The 25,833-nt window shown below is 56.1% G+C and overlaps 4 protein-coding genes across 5 annotated transcripts; 2 read left to right on the top strand and 2 right to left on the bottom strand.

The window, feature by feature from the left end:
• The first annotated feature begins 820 nt into the window (after nucleotides 1-820).
• LOC121347986 (corticosteroid 11-beta-dehydrogenase isozyme 1-like) lies at nucleotides 821-3,939 on the top strand. The gene is made up of 6 exons (XM_041427091.1): nucleotides 821-908; nucleotides 1,345-1,475; nucleotides 1,651-1,762; nucleotides 1,991-2,176; nucleotides 2,653-2,796; nucleotides 3,277-3,939. Exons 1-6 carry the CDS (start codon nucleotides 821-823, stop codon nucleotides 3,495-3,497), a joined length of 882 nt encoding a protein of 293 aa, XP_041283025.1. The 3' UTR covers nucleotides 3,498-3,939.
• Nucleotides 3,940-4,061: 122 nt separating this feature from the next.
• Nucleotides 4,062-16,895, top strand: TRAF3IP3 (TRAF3 interacting protein 3). Of its 2 annotated transcripts, XM_041427157.1 has the most exons (16): nucleotides 4,062-4,505; nucleotides 5,348-5,655; nucleotides 7,604-7,694; nucleotides 8,172-8,229; nucleotides 8,402-8,426; nucleotides 8,665-8,694; nucleotides 8,932-9,027; nucleotides 11,503-11,574; nucleotides 11,830-11,970; nucleotides 12,660-12,797; nucleotides 13,617-13,752; nucleotides 14,432-14,494; nucleotides 14,574-14,633; nucleotides 15,200-15,344; nucleotides 15,716-15,974; nucleotides 16,105-16,895. In XM_041427157.1, exons 1-16 carry the CDS (start codon nucleotides 4,427-4,429, stop codon nucleotides 16,186-16,188), a joined length of 1,785 nt encoding a protein of 594 aa, XP_041283091.1. In that variant the 5' UTR covers nucleotides 4,062-4,426; the 3' UTR covers nucleotides 16,189-16,895. The 2 variants fall into 2 exon arrangements, with proteins under 2 accessions (XP_041283091.1, XP_041283090.1); XM_041427156.1 differs by lacking the exon at nucleotides 15,200-15,344 and having other exon boundaries at nucleotides 15,861-15,974.
• Nucleotides 16,896-17,028: 133 nt separating this feature from the next.
• CUNH1orf74 (chromosome unknown C1orf74 homolog) lies at nucleotides 17,029-18,628 on the bottom strand. The gene is made up of 2 exons (XM_041427002.1): nucleotides 18,616-18,628; nucleotides 17,029-17,947 (listed from the first exon to the last, which is right to left on the bottom strand). The coding sequence occupies exons 1-2, from the start codon at nucleotides 18,626-18,628 to the stop codon at nucleotides 17,322-17,324; spliced, it is 639 nt and encodes a 212-aa protein (XP_041282936.1). The 3' UTR covers nucleotides 17,029-17,321.
• Nucleotides 18,629-19,139: 511 nt separating this feature from the next.
• On the bottom strand, nucleotides 19,140-22,806 carry IRF6 (interferon regulatory factor 6). The gene is made up of 7 exons (XM_041427100.1): nucleotides 22,633-22,806; nucleotides 21,596-21,800; nucleotides 21,050-21,172; nucleotides 20,800-20,946; nucleotides 20,185-20,577; nucleotides 19,698-19,816; nucleotides 19,140-19,405 (listed from the first exon to the last, which is right to left on the bottom strand). Exons 1-7 carry the CDS (start codon nucleotides 22,804-22,806, stop codon nucleotides 19,184-19,186), a joined length of 1,383 nt encoding a protein of 460 aa, XP_041283034.1. The 3' UTR covers nucleotides 19,140-19,183.
• Between the last annotated feature and the right edge of the window lie 3,027 nt (nucleotides 22,807-25,833).

Below are 25,833 nucleotides of genomic sequence, written 5' to 3'. Positions count from 1 at the left end.
GGGCACCCTGTGCCAGGGCCTGCCACCCTCACAGGGAACAATTCCTCCCTAATTTCTCCTTACCCCAAGATCACCCGCAGAAGCCAGCACACACAGAGTGGGCTCTGCCCTTTAAACTTTCAGAAAATCACCCTCAAAGCCATTTGCCGCCTGCCCAGCAGACACTGAGCAGAATCACACCCCTGGGAAAGTTGAAGATCTCTCCTATTCATCCACTTGGCTCTTTTACTGCCTTTTGCAGCCCATGGATTCCTCAACAGTGATATTTTTCAGGGGTCAGAACCACCCAGCAAACTGCCTGTGTTACCCCCATGGTGATATCCCAGAGGATAAACCAGAACCATCAGCAGTGGTTGGAAAATGGAACCTTTGCCAGGCCTGCTCCGTACAACAGAGTGCTGCTCAGTAAATCCTTGTGCAGCAGCGAGGAAGGGAAGGGCTGCTCCTGGTTTAGATGTGGGTGGGGAGAGAGGGATGTGCACTGGTCCCAGGGATGTGTGCTCTGAGGGGACACTGCTGTCCCAGGGCAGCCACCAGAGCCTGCACCCACTGCTCTGCTCTGTGCCTTCCCTTCAGCTCTCAAATGCACTCCTGCCTCTCCTGGCAGGCCAAGGGTGCAAAGGGACAGCCTAAAGTCCAAAGCCACACGCTTCATTAGGTTAATGTTTGCTAAATCACCGGCAGGGCAAAGAAAAGGTCCAACAGCAAACTTGTGTGAGATAAGAACCAGCTCAGAACTTGCCAGCCCCGTTTGCAAGCTGCAGCCACCTTCACCTCCCCGCGGGGCTCGTCTGGTTCCTGCCTGCACCTCTGCAAGGGGATGGGATTGCTCCTGAAGATTCTCATCCCTTTGCTGGGAGCAGCACTGGCCTTTTATTTTTATTCGGCACCCGAGAACTTCAGTGAAGGTAAGCTGGAGAAGCAGGCTCCACAAGCACCGCCAGAGGGGCGGCGTGTGCCGGGCACGGGGACCCGGACGGGCCTGGCAGAGTCAGGGAGGGCTGAGGGCCGGGAGGGGAGGTCAGACCGCCCCAGGCAAGGGTCAGAGCACCGGGGAAACTCACGGAGCTACACTGGCTCTGCTGGGACACGGCGCCTGACCTCTGTAAATGACTTATTCGGGAAACAAGCAGGTCTAAACGTTCCATCCTTTTACTGGCCAGCTCTCCCCGCTGCCTGGCCAGGCTTGGTGCAGAGCTCAAGCCTCCCCACCACACTGGAACTGGGGATCAGGCTCCAGCGGGGTCTGGCGAGGCTGGCAGGGGCACGGAGGAGCCGCGGTGCCCGGGGGCAGAGCGCCAGCGAGGGCTGTGCCAGCCCTGAGCTCTGCACCCTCCTCTGCAGAGATGCTCCGGGGGAAGCGGGTGATCGTGACGGGAGCCAGCAGCGGCATCGGCGAGCAGATGGCGTATCACCTGGCACGCATGGAGGCCCACCTGCTGCTCACGGCACGCACCGAGGCCCGGCTGCAGAAAGTAAATGGCGAGCGGGGCGCGCCGGGCCGGCTGCGGTGTTCCCCCCAGCCCGGGCACAGCGGGTACCCTGCAGATCCAGCCCAGGCCTTCCCCAGCAGCAGCCCGGCCCAGGAAGGAGCAGCCTGGGCTGGGGGTTCCGAGCAGGGCAGTCCATCCCAGCCCGTTCTGCCCGCAGGTCGTGGAGCGATGCCTGGAGCTCGGCGCTGCCTCCGCCCGCTACATCAGCGGCTCCATGGACAGCCCCAGCCTGCCCCAGGAGCTGCTCAGGGAGGCTGAGAACACCTGGGGTAGGTGCTGTGGAGCTGTCTTCTGTGGTCTGGGGGGCTCCCGGGATGAGTGGAGAGACAGGAATCTCAACTCAGTGTTTCAGAAGGCTGGTTTATTATATTCACCCTAGCAAAGGATTTTTATAAAATATCACGGCTCCAGCCCTCCCACCCCAGAGCCCAGCGCAGCCCCCAGGAGGGGCTGGCTGGAGGTGACAGCGGCTGGTGGCACCCCTGCTCTGCCCCCAGGTGGCCTGGACATGCTCATCCTGAACCACATCGGCCAGAGCGGCTTCACCTACTTCAGCGGGGACGTGGGGCACGTCCGCAGGCTCATGGAGACCAACTTCATCAGCTACGTGGCCTTGGCCACGGCTGGCCTGCCCATGCTGAAGGAGAGCCAGGGCAGCATCGTGGTGGTTTCATCCATAGCAGGTGAGCTCCCGGGGCCCTCAGCCTGCCTCGGATCCCTGCTGAGACTCTGCTGCAAAAGGCAGAGGAAGGACCACAAGCAGAGTCACTCAGGGTCAGCAGGTGATTGAGCTCTTTGGTGCACAATTCAGATGCTCTGGGAAATTCATCTTTTGTGCTGTCAGTGTCTTGGCACCCTCTGGTCGCCTTCACACGCCGCAGTGCAGGTGATTTCACAGGCATGGCCACACATTTAAAACACACTTGCAATACATGCGCATCTCTGAGGGGATACAAAAGCAGTATCAGCTGCTCTGGGAGTCCCTTTGAGCCATATGTTACATTTTAAACATTCCTAAGCGTGTTTTACCTCTCAGGCATTCCAATAGCTTATCCCAACACCCTCAATCCCAACACTGTAGCTACTGGCAGGGCAGGAGGGAGGGAGAGCTGTGCAGCCTGGTGCCTGCCCAGCACCTGAACCCCAGCACTGTGTCCAGGTAAAATTGCCGGCCCTTTTACTGCTCCCTACTCCGCAACCAAGTTCGCCTTAGACGGATTTTTCAGCTCCTTGAGGCAGGAACTCATCATAGACAAGGTGAACGTTTCCATCACGCTCTGCATCCTGGGCTACATCAACACAGGTAAGCTCAGCCCTGCCAGGACCCCGTGGCTCAGTCCATCCCAGGCCCAGCCCAGCTGAGCCCAAACCCAGTCCCTGGTGCCAGCCTGCTCTGCCACTGCTGCTGGAGCCTCCTGCAGCCTCTGCAGCTGGGAAACACCACCCCAACCCTTCCAAAAGTGTGGCCTGAGGCCTTGGACTCTGCCAGGCTCGCAGCGAGCTCAGGAGAGGTCAAGGGAAGGGGAAGGGGAAAGGAAAGGAAAGGAAAGGAAAGGAAAGGAAAGGAAAGGAAAGGAAAGGAAAGGAAAGGAAAGGAAAGGAAAGGAAAGGAAAGGAAAGGAAAGGAAAGGAGGAGAGGAGAGAATTGTTATTGTCACTGTTCTAAGCCTGGTCGAACAGGTGTGATCCCCAGAGCTGGTGGGTTTGGGGGTGCCCCGGACACCCCAGTGTGTGGTGGTGCTGTGGCCGTGTCCCCCCTGACTCGCCCGTGTCCCCGTTGCAGAGAGCGCCGTGCGGGCCGTGTCACACGTCATCCCCGACACGCCGGCCCCCAAGGAGGAGTGTGCCCTGGAGATCATCCGGGCCGGGGCCCTGCGCCGCAGGGAGCTGCACTACCCGGCGCGGGCCGTGGGCAGCATGCTGCTCGCCCGCAGCCTCGCCCCCGAGCTCCTCGAGTCGCTCGTCCGCAGCAGCTACCGCCTGGAAAACGTCCGCAGAACGTAGTCCTGGGGCTGGGCTGGCACCTGGGGCCCAGCAGGACGGCTCTGGCTGTGAGCCCAGCTCCCCTCCACGCGCTGGGCATCCCTGTGCTGGCGCCCTGGCAGCCTGGGCCGGGACACTCCAGGAGGCTACCGCAGCACAAAAATGTCCTTTTTAGTCATGGGCGCTCATAAAGGGCTTTTTCCAAGGAAGCACTTTAGAGAAGTCCTGCAGCAGGATGTGCTGCCAGTGCCCTGCCCACGGGCAGGTTCCTGCTCAGCCTGCAGAAGCTGTTCCCTCTGGAAAGCCACCGAGGCAGCAGAGCTGAGCCCTGGCCCGGGACCAGGCTTTGGACCACGCAGCACAAACCGCCCAAAGCCACCAGAGAGTCTCTGAATCTGGAGATTTTCTGTCACACATCCCTTCCATGCCGGTCTTTGTAAAAATAAATCCAGTGTTACTTTGAGACCTCTGCTTTTCCGGGTGTTCCTTCTCCACGTGCACAGCCCTTATCAGGGCAGGGCGCCCTTATCAGCACCCAGCTGCCTAAACCGACCTCCTCCCGATTTGCATTAACCAAGCTTTCACTTCTCTAAAGACCTTAATGAATTTCTGCCATTCCTGACCTCTCCTCAGCTGCCAAAACACACTTTTTTCCCCTATTTCTAATCTGCAAGAAGCCTTAAAATAATAGCATTACTGTACTTCCCCAAAGCCGCTCAGGGAAACCCCATCCCCGAGCGCCACAAGCAGCTCCAACTCAACCTCTGTGCCTCAGACGGGGAGATGCCCCAGAAGAAAAGTGCTGGCTGTGCTGGGAGCAGGGCTGGAGCCTCGGGGCTCCCGAGATAAACCCGGGGCCGCGGGCACACGCAGGAACCGGGGCTCGGCCGCAGCTGCAGCGTTTCCTGTTCCACAGAGACAGCAAGAGAGCTCAGCATGAGCTGCCTGGCATGAGGAGGGCAGCCGGGGCGTGCTCCTGCCCGAGAGCACCCGGCTCGGCACCCAGGGCAGGACAGGAGCCTGGCACAGGTAAGAGCTGCGGACCCACAGCTCCAGGCTGCTGGGCAGCAGGGCAGCAGCGGCCGAAGGCAGCTCCAGGCACCTTCTCCCTCTGTTTCCACCCCGCTTTCAGCCTCCACAGCTTGCACTGGGAAACTAGAAGGTGAACCAGCGAGAAGCAAGGTTTTTTTTCCTGGTTTCCCTTGAAGCGAGAGGTGTAACAGCTTGGAAAGAAAAGATAGAGGACGTGTTTAATTCCATGTTTAATTTGGGGTAACAGAAGGAGGAAATAGAACATTAGCTTGTCAAGAAAGCCTCCAGGGTTTGCTCAGCCCCGGGTGAGTAATGGACTGTGTTTCTTTAAGCTTTATCCTGCTTTTCAGTGCATTTTTGGTGAACTGAGGCTTTTACAGCCCTGGGACAGGCTGGGCAAGCCAGAGGCAGCACAGGTGGGAGAGGACTGAGCTTTTCCTGGTGGGAAGAGATGGATGAGTGGAGACTGAGCAGGACACACAACTGGGCCTTTTCTAAAATGGAGCAAAATGAGTGGAAAAATGCTCAGCTTTTGGAGCAGTGTCCTGGCTGGGGCCTGTGGGCACCTTCCCCACCCAGGGACCACTCCAAAAATGCTGCTGGCCTTCAAAGGAGGCCCCTACAGTAAGAGGTAGCACCAGGAATGAGCTTTGAGCACCCCACAGCTACCACAAGGGCAGCAGAAATAATTACAGAGCAGATTTTAATACAAACCGAACAGCATGGAAGCATTCTGGATGTAACTGGCCCTCCAGAAGCACCGCCCGACACCCCACACCCATAAATCCTAGAAAGGGCTGGTTTGCACTCATCCCCCGTGTTTTGGCCTGGCTTCGCAGGGCAGAGGCCCCGAGGGGACAAGGCCACCATGCCCAGGAGGGCACGGCCGCGCCCGGGAGAGAGCTACGAGGAGCGGAGCGAGCGGCGGCAGGCGGCGCGGCCGCGGGGCAGGGACAGCGCTGTCCCATGCTGCCACCCTGCCCGCCGGCCCGCCCCGCCGGCCACCAGCCCCCGGCAGGCAGAGTTCCTCAGGAGGAGGAACCTGGCGGCAGAGCCCGGGGAGACCCCGCCGGGACACGAGCCCGAGGCAGCGACCCCGCTGGAGCGGTCCCCGCGGGTGGAGCCCGGAGCCAGCGCCCTGCTCCAGGTAACGCCTGCTCTGGCACAGCCCGGAGCTCAGCCTGGAGCTCATCCCGGAGCTCATCCTGGAGCTGATCCTGCTCCAGGTAACGCCTGCCCTGGCACAGCCTGGAGCTCATCCTGGAGCTCATCCTTGAGCTCATCCTGGAGCTCATCCTGCTCCAGGTAACGCCTGCCCTAGCACAGCCCGGAGCTCAGCCCGGAGCTCATCCTGGAGCTCATCCTGCTCCGGGTAACACCTGGTGTGGTACAGCCAGGAGCTCATCCTGGAGCTGATCCTGCTCCAGGTAACGCCTGCTCTGGCACAGCCCGGAGCTCAGCCTGGAGCACACGAGCCCGAGGCAGCGACCCCGCTGGAGCGGTCCCCGCGGGTGGAGCCCGGAGCCAGCGCCCTGCTCCAGGTAACGCCTGCTCTGGCACAGCCCGGAGCTCAGCCTGGAGCTCATCCCGGAGCTCATCCTGGAGCTGATCCTGCTCCAGGTAACGCCTGCTCTGGCACAGCCTGGAGCTCATCCTGGAGCTCATCCTGGAGCTCATCCTGGAGCTCATCCTGGAGCTCATCCTGGAGCTCATCCTGGAGCTCATCCTGGAGCTCATCCTGGAGCTCATCCTGCTCCAGGTAACGCCTGCTCTGGCACAGCCCAGAGCTCAGTCTGGAGCTCATCCTGGAGCTGATCCTGCTCCAGGTAACGCCTGCTCTGGCACAGCCTGGAGCTCATCCTGGAGCTCATCCTGCTCCAGGTAACGCCTGCCCTGGCACAGCCTGGAGCTCATCCTGGAGCTCATCCTGCTCCAGGTAACGCCTGCTCTGGCACAGCCCAGAGCTCAGTCTGGAGCTCATCCTGGAGCTAACCCTGCTCCAGGTAACGCCTGCCCTGGCACAGCCTGGAGCTCAGCCCGGAGCTCATCCTGCTCCAGGTAACGCCTTCTCTGGCACAGCCAGGAGCTCAGCCTGGAGCTGATCCTGGAGCTCATCCTGGAGCTCATCCTGGAGCTAACCCTGCTCCAGGTAACGCCATCCTGGAGCTCAGCCCGAGCTCAGCCCAGAGCTCACCCTGCTCCAGCCACCACCAGAGCAGCACATCCAGGTCAAACGCAGCCCAAATGCAGAGTGAACAGACAAAAACGTGCACGTTTCACAGTCCCTGCTCCTCTCCTGCTTGCCAAGCCCTGAACCACACGGAGATTTTTCTGCCATTTCTCCAAGTACAGCTGCAAGCTTCTGCTGCCAGGCTGCAGTTCTGCACTTGCACAAATTAATTTTACCCTTGATAAGTGAGCTCCATCCCCCTGGCTTCCCTCCCTCACCTGTGCTGTGAGCAGGAAGGGTGGAGGAGGCAGGAGACTCCTGGCACTCATTACCCACCCTGTGCCACACAGGAGCCCAGAGGGCTCCCTGCCTTCAAACACCTTTGTGCAGAACACCCCAGGCAGGGCCAAACAGATCTCCCTGTCAATGTATTTCCGTGTAAAATTCCCTGGGGGTCACAAAGCCGTGTGAGCTCAGACAGCTGAGCACGGGGTGATTTACACAGAGCCACCCCGCACCAGGGTGAGCAGAGCAGTCACCCACCCCTGCTGCCACTTCAACAGCTCCTGGAACAAGCTGTGACGTGCAGGGCCTGCCCCGGTGAGCTGTGCAGAGCTGGCAGCCCGGGGAGCAGAGCTGGCAGCCCTGCCCAGGCAACCAAGGGGCAGCACAGACCCACACCAGAGCCCGGCTCCCGGCCAGCTCGTCCCGTTCTGGGCTGTCGTTCCCCACCCAGCAGTCAGCAGGCTGTTCCCCACTTTGCCACGAAGCTCTGCTGCAGCCAAAGCAGCAGATCCCTGTGGAACTGCCAGAGCTCCTTGGCGTCTCCGTGCTGCCCCTCAGCAGTCCCTCCCGCAGGCACAGCCCCTGCCCTCAGCCTGTTTGGGGCAGACACTGACTCCAGCCGCCCTCTCTCTCGTTCCAGCACCCCAGGAGCTGCCCCACACTCCCCCCTGCTCAGTCCCTGCTGAGCCTCAGCAGCCCCCGGGCACGAGGGGACTCTGTCACCACCCAAGGTACGTGAGGGGTGCTCAGGTCTCCCAGCACAATATTCCCTTCCCACCTTTCTGTCTCTGTGGAGCTGTTTGGGATCAGCTGGCAGCTCCCCAGCCAGCATCCCCCTCCTGCGCTGCTTCACCACCCCAGCCTGAGTTTTCCCTGCAGACTCAGGAATTAGGGATATTTTTCCTGGGGAAGGATAAAGCAGTGCAGAGTGACCCCCAGTGCTGCTGAGCAGCTGCTGTGCCCCAGGGCTGCCCCAGGACCAGCCAGGGGAGTGACTTCACTGCAGAATAACTTCCTTTGCTTCTCTGCCATCAGAGCAGGGCATTTCTTTGCCTCTTGTGCCCTTTGAGCTGTCACTGGACACTGTTTAATAACTATTTATTTTTTATTTAAACTGGGAGCAGTGGGAGCAGAGATGGGCACCCTCATGGAAAAACACCCACGGCCCCTCAGGGGATCATTCACAGGCTCTCCCTTTGCTCCCACAGGAACACAGACCCTCCCAAGCCCCAGCCCAGGAGTGACAGACTCGAGCCAGCAGACAGAGTAAGCAGCTCCTGCTCCTGCCCTGGCAATGCCCACGGGGCAGCAGCTCCCCAAGCCCAAAGGGCTCCCCCCAAAAGGTTTGCTGCACAGACACAGCTCAGCTGGGGAGGGGGTGTCCAGCTGAAGACCCTCCCTGACCCCTCAGTAACGCACTTTTTGTTTTTCATTTCAGCTGGGGAATAGCAGTTTTAAATAAGGTAAGCAAAGCACAGGTAATGACCAGCCTGGAACTGCTGAAAGTTAAACTGCTGTGGAAATATTTCCACTTCCCTGGAAAAACGAACCCAATGGACCCCAGCAGGCTCCCCTTCTCCACCCAAATATAGGCTGCCAGTCCACTTTTATTTAAAAATATTTAGTTTATTGGAGCAAGTTCATGACATGTTTATAAACTGAAACAATCCTATTTTTAAACACCTGCCCTTTCCCTTTCAGGAAATGGTGCAGCTCTCCAACTACCTGAAGGTAGGTACCAACCAGGGCTCAGCACCCACTGGGACAGCTGGTTTTCATCAGGAATAATACATTTATAATTATTATTATTGCTAAGTGAAGGGGTGTTAAAACCTCAATTTTCACATGGCCAAAAAAGCCAACAGAGCTCAAAGGGCTGGAGCCCCTAGGCAGGGCCAGCCCTGGGCTGGGGGGCTCTGGGCTGTGCCCCCAGCTCTGCCCCCACTGACCGTGTCCCCTGCCCCACAGGAGGCCCTGCACCGCGAGCTGCTGCTCAAGCAGAAGATGGTGATTTTACAGGAGCTGCTGTCCACTCTGCTCCAGGCTTCGGAGAAATCCTGGCAGGTACCAGAGCCCCCAGCACCTCCCCTGGCTCCCCTGCCTCTCTGCTCAGGGAGGGTGGGACCAACTCAGCAGAAAAGGTGCTTTTTGTCTTCTATGAGAATGCAAAATTAAGATGATACATTTTATGTAATATATAAGGCTTTCTTATAGGATCCTTAAATCAAAGAATTCGTGCCGTTGTGGCATTTTAAAAAAAGTGTTATGAAAGTCCTGTTGGGGCAGAGAAGCGAGTGATTGGGTGAGGGGGGCACAAAAACTCGTGTTAGACATCCTGTGGTGAGAAGCTTCCGCCTTCGCTCGCTCCTCCAATATAACGTGAGCAGGAAAAAACACTCGGCCACAGGTGCAGGAAGTGGCCAGGAAACCTCAGAATACAGACAGGTGGGTGCTCCCTGCTGCTCGCTGTCCCTGCTGCAGGAGAGGCTTTGTGCTGCCTCTTGCACGCTGCTGTTCCTCAGCCTAAAAATCAGCTTTTCATCAGCTTAAAATCAGCTTTCATCAGCCTAAAAATCAGCTTTTCATCAGCCTAAAATTCAGCTTTTCGTCAGCCTAAAAAATCAGCTTTTCATCAGCCTAAAAATCAGCTTTCCTCAGCCTAAAAATCAGCTTTTCATCAGCCTAAAATTCAGCTTTCCGCAGCCTGACAGTCTCCTCGGTGCTGGAGCCAACAGGCAGATGCTGCTGCTGGGAGGGGATTCCACGAGGCAGGTGGGGCTGGGGGGCTTCTCCAGGGGGTGCTGGCAAAGGGATGGATGATGGATGGATGGATGGATGATGGATGATGGATGATGGATGGATGATCGATGGATGGATGGATGGATGGATGGATAGATGGATGATGGATGGATGATGGATGGAGGGATGGAGGGATGGATGGATGGATGGAGGGATGGATGGATGGAGGGATGGATGGATGGAGGGATGGATGGATGGAGGGATGGATGGATGGAGGGATGGATGGATGGAGGGATGGATGGATGGAGGGATGGATGGATGGAGGGATGGATGGATGGAGGGATGGATGGATGGAGGGATGGATGGATGATGGATGGATGGATGATGGATGGAGCCTTCCCCAAAATGCTGTGCCATGGAAGATGAGGGCTGGCTGGCCCTTTCCAGCCTCAGGTGAGGTGCCAGATGTTTGTTGTAGCAGCTTTTTAACCCTTTCTAACAGTTGGGTTTCAAAGATGAGCTGTTGAACACCTGTGAATGATGTGGCAGAACTCTTGGAATGGCCACTGAGTCATTTTTGAGGTGCTCTTGATGTGTGCTTGTGGCTCGATGGGGCAAGTGAAAGCACACTGCAGGGACAAAGCATTTGGTTCCTTTTCCCTCCACAATTTCACTTTGAGGTCAGAGAGACCTTCCTACCCCAGGCCTGTGCCTCAAATCCCCACCAGTTGTAAAACTAGCTTGGCTGATTCAGAAATGCTGCCGGATGAAGGATGATGCTCAGTGAGTCTCTCCATCCCAAACCCTTCCATGATTTCTGCTCCAGAGCACAGGAAGGGCCTGATTGCCTGGTACATAGCACAGCCACATCTGTGCACAGCTGGAACCTGTGCAGACAGCTGTGGAGGAGAACTGAGAAAAACCAGGCAGAATATTGCACATCTAAAATTGCTTTTCAAAATTCCACCTACTTACTAAGAGCCTTTAGTCCTTTGCATCAACAACTGAACTGGGAAGATTGAGTCCTTGGGACTGTAAATGCTTTTTTGTGCAAATTTAACCGGTGCTGAGACACCAAGGAGTCTGGTTTTGCTTGGGTCTGTCAGCTATTCCTGTAACATCGAGGAGTTTCTCTTCAGAGTCGTGACTTCAGACAGCAGTGGGCAGAGAGGATATTGGTGTTCTCAGTATGGGTGGTGGAAAACAGCCCACGTGAACTCTTTGCTAGAAGTGTTATCTGAATTTGCATGCAGTCTGCTTCCACAAAGCCTGAGCAGCCTGACTAACACCGAGAGGAGATGATGACAGTGAGGAAAATGAATCATCACGGGTGCCCTATCTGCCATCTGCCAACTGCAGATGTTGCAACCCAGAGCCAACCCATTTTCTAAGGAAAGCAGCGAGACAAGGCCGTTCCACAGCTGGAGCTCGAGGCAGGGAGGGAGCACAAGCACAGAACAGGGCTATCCGTGGGGACAGGCAGCAGCTGCACTTCTGCCAAAGCCAGCCAGAACAGCCCCAAATCCCCTCGCTCCTAACTTGTCATGTCACTGCCAGCACCTGCACTCAGTACCCAGAGAAACTGCCTCAGGACAGGTTTTCAATCCATAGGAGTTTCACCTCCCCCATATCCCATTTATTCTGAGGCTGGGAAGGTTTACTTGAGCTCTCAGCACTGAAGAGAATTTGATGTGATTACAGATGAAGGGAGAGAATGAATCAGAACACAGCCCAACAAAACACTGGGGGCACATTGTGCAGTTCAGGATTTCACATCTCACTTCAACTGCTTTTCCCCAGGGCCAGCTGAACGAGGACAAACTGAGGTGTAAACTACGGGTGCTGGAAAATCAGCTGCAGGCCTGCACCCAGGTAATGTCTGATTCACTGACAAACACGGGTGAGGAAAGGCAGGAAAACAAAAACCAAGCCTCGAACCGGGCCGGGTCTCAGTTTCTACATCAATGTGATGAGATACCTATCCAAAAAGGAATTCAACTCTGTGCTGAAGCAATGCTTCACAGCACATTAGCAGTAGCATTTACACACTCTGGGTTTGCTAATACTCAGGTGTAGCAAGGTGGGAATCTGACAGATAAGCACTTCAAGCTCTTCCTTTCTTTCCAGAGTTACTCAAAGGAGTGTGTGAAGAAGATCCTGATAGAGATGGAGGACCAGAAGCAGACCTATGAGCAGAAGGCAAAAGAGGCTCTTCAAAAGATGCTGGAGGAAAAACTCCTAACAGAGCAGAAGCTGCAGAACTCTCAGGTGAGCAACACGTCTTACACCTGGCTTGGCTTTAATTTAGCCCAACTGTGATAAAGAAAACCCACACATCAGGGAAAGGTGATGACAGCCTTGCCATTAGCAGCGAAGATAAAGATAAAAAAAATGAAGTTTTAGCTACTCAGCAAAGTCCAAAGCAGCTTTAATGCAACCTGTGCTCACTGCACGAGCTGCACATCACGTCACAGACAGCTCACAGCTGAGGAAATGTGCTCGGGTTTGTCAGCTTGAATTGCAACCCCTTCCTCCCCACCATCCCTCTGGGCCATTCCCTGCCCTGCTCACACCAACAGACACCAGGGCACGAGGTCTCCAGAGCTGCTTTTTCTGGAGCTGCTCATTTATATGAAAATAGGTTTTCCTCAAGAGGCAGCAAATTGCCTTGACCCACAGGATAAGAGGTATTTGCAGAAAGACAAGTGAGCTTTGTCCCAAGTAGCACCAGGCTCCTCAAGCCTGCTGGAGCACAGGAACCGGTTCCAGAGGGAGCATTGCCCTGCTTGGCTCTGTCCATCAGATGGCATCAGCCCCACGCGGGTTTTGTGTGCTGCTGCTCGGGGAGCCAGCACAGCCCAGCTGGTGTCACCAGGGCAGGCTGGCAGCATCCCCCGGGCCCCGGGTCACCCACCCCTGGGTCACACCCACCCCTGGGTCCCTGCTCTGCTCTCCAGAGAAGCCTGGCAGAGATGCGAGAGAGCCTGGCCCTCTGGAAGGAGCACAATGCCACACTCAAAGCCGAGCTGACCAGGGAGAGCACAGCACACACCGAGCTCAGAAACAGCTTCCAGGCTTTGCAGAGCGAGCTCCAGGTACGCCAGCTCCCGCCAGGAGCAGCTTGCTCTGGGATTTTGCTGCCGCCGGGCTGCCCAGAGCAGCCGTGGCTGCCCCCGGACCTCCGGCAGTGCCCAGGACCCCCGGCAGTGCCCCCGGACCTCCGGCAGTGCCCAGGACCCCCGGCAGTGCCCCCGGACCTCCGGCAGTGCCCAGGACCCCCGGCAGTGCCCCCGGACCTCCGGCAGTGCCCAGGACCCCCGGCAGTGCCCCCGGACCTCCGGCAGTGCCCAGGACCCCCGGCAGTGCCCCCGGACCTCCGGCAGTGCCCAGGACCCCCGGCAGTGCCCCCGGACCTCCGGCAGTGCCCAGGACCCCCGGCAGTGCCCCCGGACCTCCGGCAGTGCCCAGGACCCCCGGCAGTGCCCCCGGACCTCCGGCAGTGCCCAGGACCCCCGGCAGTGCCCCCGGACCTCCGGCAGTGCCCAGGACCCCCGGCAGTGCCCCCGGACCTCCGGCAGTGCCCAGGACCCCCGGCAGTGCCCCCGGACCTCCGGCAGTGCCCAGGACCCCCGGCAGTGCCCCCGGACCTCCGGCAGTGCCCAGGACCCCCGGCAGTGCCCCCGGACCTCCGGCAGTGCCCAGGACCCCCGGCAGTGCCCCCGGACCTCCGGCAGTGCCCAGGACCCCCGGCAGTGCCCCCGGACCCCCGGCAGTGCTCAGGGCCAGGCTGGACACTGGGGCTGGGAGCAGCCTGGGATAGCGGCAGGCGGTGCGGGGGCAGGACGAGGCGAGCTGTGATGCCCTCCCAAGCCGGCCCGGTGTGTGTGTGTGTCTGTCTGTCCGTCCTGGCGCAGCGAGCGGACGCGCAGAGCCAGCGGCTGAGCCGGGAGCTGCGGGCGCTGCGGGACGAGCGCACGGAGCTGCTGCAGCGAGCCAGCGCCCTGCGCGGCGACAACGACCGCCAGGCCGGCCACATCCGCCACATCCAAGGTAGCCGGCCGGGCTGTGCCCGCCGGAACGCGGCAGGGACGGGGACAGCGCTCCTGGAGCCGCGGGCTCCGCGCGGCGCAGCGCAGCGCGCACCGGGCTCGTTCCAGCGCGCCACAGGGCTGCTGGTTGCCAAAGCCCTCCAAAAGGTGCTCCTGGCTGGATTGAAGGGTTCAGAGAAGTGGCTTTGCTAGAGGAGAGGGTGTAATGAGAGACCTGAAAAGAAATAAAAACCTAAGATGTGTCCTCAGCTTGAAGCAGGACTTTCCTCCCTTGGCAGAGCATCAGTGCTGGGTGGTGAGGGCAGTGCAGAGGGACTGGTAATGTCCTAAAGCACCACTTCAGACACAGGCAAGGAAACTCACACGCGTTATTTCAAACTCACACGTGGCTATTTTGAAACATAATTAGGGAAGAGAAAGCGGGTTGCAGTTCTAATCTCATAACGGGTCTTGCATGAACGGCTTTAAAATAAAACCATAAATGACTTGAACATGAGGCACGAGAGAAAGAGCTGCCAGAAAAGAAAGGGCAATAAACAGCTAAAAATCACATCCCTTCAAAGAAAGTCCAGGGCAGCCAACAATATCTGCTCACTCTACACATGTGGAGAACAGAAAAGTACCACCCTTGCATAAAGATACATATTTATACCAACTTTGATCTTCTATCCTTATTTCAGATAAATTGCAAAAAGAACAAGAGCAGAAAGTAACACTGGAGGCAACAATCAGCCATTTGCAGAGTAAGTAACACAGAAATGCACAAAGTTAGAGACCTCCTTTAGTGCTATAAACAATAATGTTGCTTTTTTGTGTCCCCAGACTTGATCCAGAACCAGACCAACCAACAGAAGAGCCAGCAGGTGACAGTGCAAAGGACAGGTCAGCAAACTTTGTAACCCCCACGTAGCACTCCCTGGACACAGGAACACTAGCCCTGACTCTAGGAAAAGTCTGCAGTGCTTTAGAATAAAGGGTTATTTTAGAGCTATACAGAATGAGTTGTTTTGCTAGCTAACATTAAAACATAAACGTATTTATGATGGCAAACACTTTAAAAAATAAATGGATTTCACTGCAAATTCTACTTCAGTGGCTCCGCCATATTTTTTCCAAACAAAACACATTCCAGTGTATAATTGCAATAACAGCTGTACTTGACAAAAAGAAAGCAAAAAAAAAAAAAAAAGGAAAAAAAAAAAAGAAAAAAAAAGGCATTTTAACTCTCCCTCCCCTCCATTTCTGGCAACTGCTCAGAAATATTGCTCTTAAGATGATGAGCTTGTAGCTACAGCAGAGACAGGCCTGTGATAACAAACCCAGCTCCTGTGTCCTCTGCTTTGTGCATAGCACACAGATATTATCCCTAAACTGTGCTGAGTAAACAAGAGCTAAAGCCAGCCCAGAGCCTGGAGCTGTTTCTCATCAGAAGCCTGACTGTTTTCTAGACCAGGTTTTCACCACACAGACCCCACCTCTCACTCCTGCCAAGGAAAAACAAAAAGCTCTGTCAGAGCACCCCGAGGAGGAGGAGGAGGAGGAGGAGGAAATGTGCTCGGTGGTTTTGCCTTACTGGCAGCAAAGCAGGCAGCTGTGGAAGCTGGCAGGCTGGGCAGTGCCACAGCAGCACGCTGCAGTGACACTGAGCTGTGCCCTGTCCCTGCAGTGACACTGAACTGTGCCCTGTCCCTGCAGTGACACTGAGCTGTGCCCTGTCCCTGCAGTGACACTGAGCTGTGCCCTGTCCCTGCAGGTACCCCAGGTATCCCGGGACACTGCAGTGACACTGAGCTGTGCCCTGTCCCTGCAGTGACACTGAGTTGTGCCCTGTCCCTGCAGTGACACTGAGCTGTGCCCTGTCCCTGCAGTGACACTGAGCTGTGCCCTGCCCCTGCAGGTACCCCAGGTACCCCAGGACACTGCAGTGACACTGAGCTGTGCCCTGCCCCTGCAGTGACACTGAGCTGTGCCCTGCCCCTGCAGGTACCCCAGGACGCTCGGGCAGAGCTGGGCCATGCACGTTGCAGCCACTGCCGCAGCCCGGCCGCCCTGGGGGCGTGCAGAGCCCAGGGGACCCCTCCTGCTGAGAGCCCCTCGCTGTGCTTGCAGTGCTCGGAGCTGCGCGTGGAGCTGGAGGCGCTGAGCCAGGAGTACCAGTCCTGCCTGACCCGGCTGCGCCAGTGCCGCGACGAGCTCAACCGCTCCCACGGCAGCCAGGCACAGGTGGGAGCCCCTGCCCCGACCCCTGGGACACAGCCCCTCCTCTGTGCCGTGCAGGGGGCACGTTTACCAGGCTGGCACGGGAAGTGGCATCCCCCAGCACGCTCCTAGTAACACCAGCTTCTCCCGGCAGAGACGGCGCGGTCCCTGCATCCCTCTCCTGGTGGCAGTAGCAGCAGTGGCCGTCGCCGCCTTCCTGGCGACTTACAGGCTGTGAAGGAGCTCCCTGATGACTGACTTCACCGCAGGAACTGACCTGTGCTTCACCAGGAGCAACCTGGCCTCACCTCACCTTCTGCTGTTTTGTATGTGCACACTGGGTTTGTATCCCGAGCTCTCTCACTGCAGCCAGCTCCTGTGACCACGGGCACATCACCCCTTCCCTCGGCTGCTGGGGTTACTCCATCCTGAGCTGTCTCACTCCAGCCAGCTCCCACAAACACGTGGACAGGACATCACCCCTTCCCTCGGCTGCTGGGGTTACTCTGTTCCTGCCCTGAGGCACCGAGGGACAAAGGCCCTGTGCCCACCACTGCTGTGGCTCGCACAGGGTGAGAAGGACAGGGCATCCTGTGCCCTGGCATCCAGCCTGCCTGGGGTTTATACCCCCAAGCTCTCCTCCTGTATTTACTGCCTCCCTGAATGGGAGGTTCTCGATCCTGGCTGTCTCTACCCTTACCTGACAAAGGAACCAGCTCAGGGGGGCTCCTCAGCACAGTCCCCTCGTGTGTCCTGAGCAATTCTCCCACCTGACGCCCACTGCTTTATCCCACTCCTGCCTCTCCTGTGGCCGAGCATCCCCACAGCCACACCTGCTTCCCCTTCACTGCCAGCACCACAAGAATTCACCAGAGACAGGGGTTTAAAGTCCCTTTTGCAGCTGCACCGTGCAGGTTTTACAGCAGTACTTGCCCATCATTCATGTGCAGGCTCAGACACAATGCAGGCCATGACACCACCTCCCGAGGAAGTAAATATACCTGAAATATACACATAATGTACACATAGTAAATACACATGGAGCCTGCAATAAACTTCACTAATTCAAAGCACCATGGTGATCAAATAATTTATTAATTTTCAGCTGCCCACTGCAAATAAATACACACTGACTTTGCAGGGTGCGATGTGCAGGCAGGCAGGACCGAGGCAGCATCTGGGAGCACACTCGTTTTTTTTTTAAGAAAATGTATTTGGTTTTGCCACCGGCCTGCAGTGACCGTCTCAATTCAGCCTTCAGTGCTCAAGGACCATGAGAGACGCAGGGGACAACACACACGGGGAGCTGGATCTTCTGCCTTGGTCCCTAATGCAGTGAGGAAGGCCAAAAAGTCTGAGTACGCTCCTGTTTTACAAGGCAACCGCTGGAAGAGACACGACCTCGCTGGAAATGCAGAGATCTACAAAATCGCTCTGAGCACTGAAAGCCTCCTTGAGCTCCTGGCGCCAGGCATCCAGCACGTCCCCGAGCTCGGCGCAGAGGCTCTCCGGGACGCTGAAGGAGTAGATCTGCACCCTGAGCCCATCCTTTATGCGGGGGCAGGAGGCCCGGGCCGTGAACAGCCTCAGCGGGGTCAGCGCCAGGCAGTTCTCAGCACCCTCGGCGAAGGTGTACACGGCGGGGTAGCCCAGCAGCACCCCGGCCACGGTGCACAGGTTCCAGCCGCTGGCGACAACCTCGCTGGCGGTCACCGGCTCGGCGCTGCTGGCCTCGGCGTCCCGCAGGTGGCCCAGGAGGGCGGCGAGGTGGCGGCGCACGGCGCGGGCCTCGGCCGGGGCGCAGAGCCGCGGGCCAAGCAGGGCCCAGGGACAGTGTCCGCAGCCCGGGCACAAAGCAGGGCCCAGGGACAGTGCCCACAGCCCGGGCACAAAGCAGGGCCCGGGGACAGTGCCCGCAGCCCGGGCACAAAGCAGGACCCAGGGACAGTGCCCGCAGCCCGGGCGCAAAGCAGGGCCCAGGGACAGTGCCCACAGCCCTGGCAGAAAGCAGGGCCCAGGGACAGTGCCCACAGCCCGGGCTCAAAGCAGGGCCCAGGGACAGTGCCCACAGCCCGGGCTCAAAGCAGCAATGGAAGGGCATTGCCTGCAGCCTGGGCACAAAGCAGGGCACAGGGACAGTGCCCGCAGCCCGGGCACAAAGCAGGGCCCAGGGACAGTGCCCACAGCCCTGGCACAAAGCAGGGCCCAGGGACAGTGCCCACAGCCCGGGCACAAAGCAGGGCCCAGGGACAGTGCCCGCAGCCCGGGCACAAAGCAGCAATGCAGGGACAGTGCCCGCAGCCCGGGCACAAAGCAGGGCCCGGGGACAGTGCCCGCAGCCCGGGCACAAAGCAGGGCACGGGGACAGTGCCCGCAGCCCGGGCACAAAGCAGCAATGCAAGGACAGTGCCCGCAGCCCGGGCACAAAGCAGGGCCCAGGGACAGTGCCCGCAGCCCGGGCACAAAGCAGCAATGCAGGGACAGTGCCCGCAGCCCGGGCACAAAGCTGGGCCCCGGGACAGTGCCCGCAGCCCGGGCACAAAGCAGCAATGCAGGGACAGTGCCCAGAGCCTGGGCACAAAGCAGCAATGCAGGGACAGTGCCCGCAGCCTGGGCACAAAGCAGGGCACAGGGACAGTGCCAAGCCGTGCTGGGAGCCACTGACAGCTCTGTGCCATCACTGAGTGATCAGGGCTGTTCAGATCTGAGTGATCAGCCCCCAGGAAACTAGAGAAGCTCCAGAGGTTGCTTTCAACCCCATGCTGTTTTATATGCATTTACAATGCCAACATATTAGAATCACTATTAAAAAACCCCACACTGAAAGGAGAATCACCCTTTGAGGTTGCTGTTACAGCCCGTGAAAGAGAAAAAAAGAAGACAAGGTGATATTGTCCAGGCAGATTTAATAGAGCACAGATTATTTTCTTTCTCCCCTTCTAATGATCAAGTGTTTATATACATTGTATTATAGCAGATTAAAAAATATTACAGAATTGAAATCTGATTTATACAGAAGGGTTACTTAAGCAAACAGCTGAAGAGGGTGAAGGAGCTAGAAGCATTCCTGTAATCCCCCCTGTTCTGAGCCACTTCCAAAACAAAAGCACCACAAATTGCTGAAATTGTAGAAAGATGACGAGATTTACAGATTTTATTTGTTCAGACCGAGGCGAGGCACAGGTTAGGAAACGCTTCTGTGTATGTACAAGAAGAAGCCCCGGAGGAAGCGCTCACTGCGCTGGGAGCGGCTGTGCCATGTGCATGGCCGGGGCCTGCATGGGCCAGCCCTCCTGGTGGTTCTGCAGCAGCCGGTAGAGCTGCTTCAGGTGTGCCACGATGTTGTCCTTGATGTCCGGCGTGGAGATCTGCAGCCGCACGCTGCCGCTGTCGAAGGAGCGCGTGAAGTCCCCGGAGAACATCTCGTAGATCATCCGCGCCACAACGGGGATGACCTGGCGAAGAAGTCCCTTATTTACCTAAAGGCATGTGGAATGTCCCTGTTTCTCTGCAGGAGCCCCTGCCCTGGATGCAGAGATGGTTTCCACAATACCCTAAAACGCATCCACAAACCAGTTCTGTTCAGCACACGTCACATTTGTATTTGCTCTCCCAAACCACCAGGCTTACTGGAGTTTTCCTGGTGTCAGAAGCCACAGCAGGTAAGAACAGGTCTCAGTATGCACGGGAATTGATCCTGAACCAAACAAGGCTGGCACATGTCACCCCAGAGCCCCAGTGCCCTACCTGCACCACGATCAGCTTCCTCTCCCTGGGTTTTCCATCGGGCCACTCTTCTCCAAAGCAGAAGTAGATCTCGTAGGGTGGCTGTTTCTCAATTTGTCCCTTCTGATGGGCAATCAGCTCTAGGAAGAAAAGCAGAGTGCTGCAGGGTTGTCCTCTTCAGGGGAAACACCCATGACATCCCACCTCATTGCATCATCCCCAGCCTTACCTACACAGTCCTCTGCCACCTCTCACACAGTTACAGCTCACTCCTTGCACGTGAAGGGCTTTCTTTAAAAGCAAGGCCCTCTGATGTCTCTCAGAGCATTAAATGAGTGTACAGTGCCCTTCTCCTGCCACACACCCTCTCCAAGGTCCCCTGAAGTCAGTGGCCCTGACCCACTGTCCACACCTGGTGCATCCAGGCGGAGCCCCAGTGCAGACCACCCTTCCCAACAGCGCCGTGCCCGCTGTCCAAAGCTGTTTTCCAGAAGCAGAAGTTACCTACCGCTCAGGAACGTTTCCAGACAGAAGAGCTTGACCTTCTTTTGCCTCTCGATCAGGTTTGGGGTGGTGGAGGAGGGGGCACAGGGCCCAGACCAGTACACCTTGCACTGGCAGAGCCGCACGGCGTAGATGGCGTGGCCGCTGACCTCCAGGATCAGTCCCCTGTCCATAACATCCAGCAGCCGACTCGTGAAGATCTTCTGCCTTTCGTTGGTGATCTGCTCCGTCCCTGGAAACTTGACTTGCTCCAAACTGATGGGCCCAAAGAGCTCCTCCTGGTCTGGCATAGGACCCAGCTCTCCGTAGAACAGTCTGCAGCCCTGCGGGTTGCTCACGGTCGTTGTGGGTCCGGTCTCCTTTCCTCGATACTCAAACTTGATTTCTAGGTCTGTCACTGAGAGAGAAACCATCAGCGGGGCTTTTCCTGGAGCACCAGCAGCTGGGACACCACGCAAGCCCTGCTGCCCTCACGGGGATGTTCACACCACACACAATTCTATTTAAACTACACAAGTTCTCCTCACTCACTCACAGCCACGGAAAAAAGGCAAAACCCTCTTTTCTGTGGGGTTTTAAAGTACAAAGCAGAAGCAGCGTTACAAGCCCATGCACGTACTTGGCAGGGAGCTGATCCAGAGCTCAGGGCTGCTGAAGAAGTCGTGCTGCAGCGCCGTTGGGGGCATTTCCATATCCAGAGGTTCATTCTTTGGCCACACAGTTTCAGAGCTGCAGTTTTCTGCACTGGCAGGAGCCATCGGAGAATCTACAAAAAGGCAACAACTCTTCAATAAATCAAGATTTTATTTCAAGCATGCAGAAATTTACAAACAAATACCTTCACTAATACATCAGTCTGTGCCACCTACCATTGATATTAAGAAATGGAAATGTCTCTTGAATTGGGACATGCTGAGATTGATTCAATTCTTCCTCCTCTTCATCATCAAGATCATTATCCTTTTCATCCCACGGAGCTGAGCCAGTGGAACCTGCAAACAAGCACATTCTTGTGGGTGGATGATCAGCATGAAACACTGGGAAAGGATCATCCTCATGCTGGATATTAATTTGTGTATTTTTCAAATCTCAGTAAAAAAAGGATAAATCTCATCCATACAACATGCTAATTCCAGTTTAATATATAATTCTAGAAAGCAAAGGTTCAAGTATTGATGAAGTAAGACACAGTATTGCCAATATTAGCCTGTTTAGCAGGAAAACACACAACTGTGTGCAGCTTTTTAAATTTTAGGGCTAAAGGATGGTTCAAAATCCTTTTAGTTACAGTACAGGCTTCAGCTGGCAGCTGCTCCTGCTGCACAAGGGCAGCTGCAGAGTTAATGCAGAGAGGGAAGGAGCTGCCTTGGACCCACGCCTGCCCAGGAGCCAGCCCGTGTCAGCAAGGCCCTCACCTGGATTAATGATTGATCCCTGCGACTGCGGGATGTCACACACTTCATAAATTTTAATAGGGTTCATGGGCACCTCCTTGGTGCCATCGTACATCAAATTAAACTCCCGGCTCTTGTTCAGTGCACATCGGAGCTGGGCCTTCCACTTTGCAGGGTCTGGCTCGTCCACTCCTTCCTGGTACTTTCCCGTTTCCACGGCCCATGCCTGGGGACAAAGTACAGGCAGCTCAGTCCAGCCCTCCCCACAGAGCAGCTTTTATCAGAAACCAAACCTCCAAACGAATCCACCGTAAAATCTTAGTTAGAGCTCTTGTGATAACAAAAAAGGAAATTCCCACTTCAATAGTTTTTCTATTAAAAGAAAGTGGAGAAAAAGGATGTAAATCCAAATTCCAAAAGAATGTTCACAATTCTGGGTTAGAGATTTTGTGGGTCTCAGATTCAACACCAGAAATCATTTTTGACAGGGAGCCTCTGCAGTAGGAATGGACTCGGTTAAAATGGAGTGGAAGGACAGCCACAGACATCCAGCTGGCCTCTCCCTCTCTCACCCCAAAATCTGATTACTGGTCCAAGATGCCTCCAAGACAAAGGTCAGAAATTCCTCAAAGGAGTGCAGGGAGTTACAGTGAATCCCTTGGGATAAGAATATTAGGGACAGCAGCGATGAGTGCTTGTGATGAGCTTGTGGTGGACCTCTTAAAACTTATGTAACAGCATTTCATGGTTTGCTGCCAAGAACAAGCCAGTGACCACATCCCAGCCTGAGCACATGAAGCCAACAGCAGTCATCTTCCAGAGACCCAGGATCACACAGCACCCGGCCTTTGGTGGTGGGAAAGGGTTAAAGAACTCAACACCATCCCAGGCAGCGCCAAGCTTGGCATCCAGGTGCACAAAGTGGCTTTTCTGAGGTCAGATAAATAAAATGTGCCTGCAAACAGCTCCCGAGATGCCCGACCGGCTCCTGGGCCAACAATCCAGCCCTTTGTCTCTGTTCCAGAGCCGTGGGACGCCCGAGCTGCCCCCTGCCTCACCTTGAAGATGGTGTTCTCCTCCTCGTGCTGGGGGCTGTGCCGAGTGGCGTGTTTCCAGGGGATCTGGAAGCGCTTGGCCTCGCGGTTCAGCCAGATGAGCCCGGGGTACATCCCGCTGTCCACCTGGGCCACCAGCCACGGCTTCAGGCGCACCCGCCGCGGGTGGAGGGCCATGCTCTGCAGGGGTGACAGCAGAGCCACTGCTGGAGGTTACTTGAGCCTCGTTTGCTTCAAAGAAACGGAATTCGTTTAACGAGAAAGGGCCCTGTGCTGTGTGACCGCTGTTATGTTTACGGTACTGCACCCTGAGAGCGCCAACTCAGACTCAGCTGGGTGACTCCTCTGCCAGGGAGGGTCACACACGCCTCTCCAAGGGGGCCCAGAGCTGCCAGGGGGACAGCAGCTCACATTCAGTGCCCCAGAGTGCGATATTTGTGCTCAACCAGCACACGGAGCGCGAGCCCCGAGCAGAGCTGGGCTGTAAACCCTGAGCAGGAGATAAAGCCACAAACAAGCCACAGCAGGAACAGGCAGCAGAGTTTCCAAAGCCTCCACGCACACCTTGGAGAAGGGGCTGATCTGATCTCTGCTCCTTCAGTCCTGTCAGACTCGCACTCATGAGGAGAAACTGGCCCCGACTGGGAGGCTTTACCCGAGGCTCAGGGGCCAGGCTGAGGCACAGGGGCTGTTCTGCCCCAGCCACAGACTCTGAAAGTCATTTTATGAGTTTTCCGTGAATGCCCTGAATGCAGCATAATCACTGGCAAACAGCAGTGACCTGTAATAACCAGGATGTTTATCCAGAAGGACATGAACTGCAGGTCTGCCTGCGCTGCTGCTAAAAATCGACTGCTGTTTACTTAATGTTTTTGTTAAGTAGCCTTGTGCTGCTCACACAATTGCAGCCAGCCAACAATATTTTCCTTGTGTAGAACAAAGCCAAACAAACAAAATTAACGTGTGTCCTTCACTAAGAAGAGGCAACATTCAGTATCTTTAGCTTTTGGGAGGGAATTTCTGCACAACGCGTGTGCTCAGAGGTGCATCTCCCATATTTCTTTGTAAATCCTGAAACAGAGGTGAGAAATTACAAATATTCCTATTAATAAAGCAGTTACAGGACAAGTAAAACCTCTGCCATAAGCCCTGAATATTGCTGGAGGAGTTGCAAAATGTGTCTGGTAGCAGAGATGGAGAAGATTAAAAAAAAATCCTATCCAAGAACTAGTCTAGGAACAGGTTTTATTTGTTCAAATACCTGCAGATCCCATTCAGAGGCAAGCGCTCACACAAAATTAATCCAAACACAACTCAGTTTATCTGTTTATCTTTTCTGCAAAGAAAATGTTCAGCTTCAACTGCAAACCATTTTTAAATAATAGTTTGAAAATGTGTGGGCACATTACCAGACTGTTTCCCAGGAGCTGCAAAGGATCAGGAAGCAATCATCAAAATTATTTTATTGTTCCTGAAACTCTGCTGTGTTGGTTCTCCATGTTGAAAATGCTGTCAGAATTAAATCTTCAGAAGTGTGCTTCCAAAGACACAAAGTCCAGGTTAATCCTGGACTTGGAATTGAGACCAAAATCAGATACTGATTCCTCTTGAAAAGGAAAAAAAAGTGACATTTTGAGGAATCCTTAGCACAGCTGCTTTCCAGCATCTCTTTTACACTGAACATTACAAGCAGTCCCCGCTAATAACGCAAGACACAGAGTAAATTCAGACCCCCAGAAAAGGGGGGATTTGTGCCCCTGTCACAGCACAGGAGTCGGGTGACACGGTGGGTGCTGGCAGGGATTGTCCCCGGCCCGCAGACAGCGTCTGTCAGCGCTCCACACTACAATGCTTTATGACCTTTTATCACCAATGACTTGTTGACACAATAACTGAGAGCAAATCAACTTGAATCCCATTGCTGGGCTCAGACGGTGAGTCAGCCTCTCACAACCTTCAACTTCGATCCGGTGGGTTCCTCTAATGCCAGACACCTGGGGAATGTCGGTGACATTCCCGGCTCTGCCAAGGCAGAGGCTCCTCCTGCACAAAGCCAGCTCCCTTTATTCCCACTCCATCTGGGTGCTGGGTAGGGATAATTAGCACATCCTTGTGCTGCTAATGCATCTCTGGTCAGTGATGTAATTACTGCCTGTACCCTAATTATTACTCTTTCTCTTTGGAGACATTCAGCCCAACAAGAAGCACTCCAAGTCAGGAAGGAGCAGAGAGCCTGCAGCCACTGCCCAGAGGGCTGCAGAGGAGTGACCAAGGTCAGGGACAGCCCCGGTGCGGTCCCAGACAGTCCAACAGCACTCAGAGCACCAGGAAAACCATCCTGAAGCCCAACTCAGCTTTGCTACACATCCAAATACACTCAGTGTTCCTGCTCCATCTCATCCATTAAAGCCTCTGAAGATGGAAGGGTCTTCTCGGGGTTCACTGCTGCAAACCCACAGACCCCTCTCCTTTCTTTGTTTGCTATATTATCCTGGATTTCATGGACCTGTATTCGTTTTTTTCAAAGGCAAACCTTCCCACAGAGAAACAGGCTGGATTTCCATCCGATGCTGAATCACCTCCCTAACCAGGAACCTGGGGCTCCCACATTTCAGAGCTCCGTACATCTCCTGCCTCCCACCACCCCTGCTGTCCCCAACACACCTGAACACGACCAACTCTTTGAATTGCCAGTTTGCACACCCCAATCTGGTCACCTCAGCCCCCGCCACGGCCAGGCTGCCCTGAAATTGGAAGGGGCACGAGGTGTTACACAAAGTGTGAGGATTTGGGGTGTAACAGCTGCGAGCCGAAGCCTGCAGGGGGTGGGGGGAACACACCAGCCTTGCCCTAACTTTAGGCCTCGCTTTCCACCGACCTGGAAGGCGTAGCCCGGGGCTAGCCGGGGGCAAGGAGCGCTAAATTGGCATTTTCAGCGGGCTCTGCCCTCCCGGCTGCGCCCGGACCCGCACGGCGCCCCCGCACCGCCGCCCTTCCCCCGGGGCCGGGCGCTGCAGCCTCCAGACCCCGCACGGAGCCCCGCAGTGCCCGGAGCCCCGCGGTGCCCCGGGACCGCTCCGCACCGGCCCCGCAGTGCCCCGGGACCGCTCCGCACCGGCCCCGCAGTGCCCCGGCCCCGCAGTGCCCCGGCCCCGCTCCGCACCGGCCCCGCTCCGCACCGGCCCCGCTCCGCCGGGAGCCCCA

Source organism: Onychostruthus taczanowskii, unplaced genomic scaffold (genome assembly GCF_017590055.1).
Source record: "Onychostruthus taczanowskii isolate IOZ18803 unplaced genomic scaffold, ASM1759005v1 scaffold97, whole genome shotgun sequence".
NCBI classification, from domain to species: Eukaryota; Metazoa; Chordata; class Aves; order Passeriformes; family Passeridae; genus Onychostruthus; species Onychostruthus taczanowskii.
The sequence above is the reverse complement of the archived record's forward strand: the minus strand, read 5'-3'. Positions and strand labels throughout refer to the sequence as shown.

Bases quoted from the DNA above. Each gene is read 5' to 3' on its own strand.
- IRF6 (XM_041427100.1), bottom strand. From the start codon at position 22,806: ATGGCCCTCCACCCGCGGCGGGTGCGCCTGAAGCCGTGGCTGGTGGCC. The intron at 21,173-21,595 runs GTGAGGGCCTTG...GCTTGTTTGCAG, and splicing joins GGGATCAATCATTAATCCAG to GTTCCACTGGCTCAGCTCCG. The intron at 20,947-21,049 runs GTAGGTGGCACA...GCCTTTTTGTAG, and splicing joins TCCATTTCTTAATATCAATG to ATTCTCCGATGGCTCCTGCC.
- TRAF3IP3 (XM_041427157.1), top strand. From the start codon at position 4,427: ATGAGGAGGGCAGCCGGGGCGTGCTCCTGCCCGAGAGCACCCGGCTCG. The intron at 4,506-5,347 runs GTAAGAGCTGCG...CTGGCTTCGCAG, and splicing joins AGGACAGGAGCCTGGCACAG to GGCAGAGGCCCCGAGGGGAC. The intron at 13,753-14,431 runs GTAGCCGGCCGG...TCCTTATTTCAG, and splicing joins CCACATCCGCCACATCCAAG to ATAAATTGCAAAAAGAACAA.
- LOC121347986 (XM_041427091.1), top strand. From the start codon at position 821: ATGGGATTGCTCCTGAAGATTCTCATCCCTTTGCTGGGAGCAGCACTG. The intron at 909-1,344 runs GTAAGCTGGAGA...CCTCCTCTGCAG, and splicing joins ACCCGAGAACTTCAGTGAAG to AGATGCTCCGGGGGAAGCGG. The intron at 1,763-1,990 runs GTAGGTGCTGTG...CTCTGCCCCCAG, and splicing joins GGAGGCTGAGAACACCTGGG to GTGGCCTGGACATGCTCATC.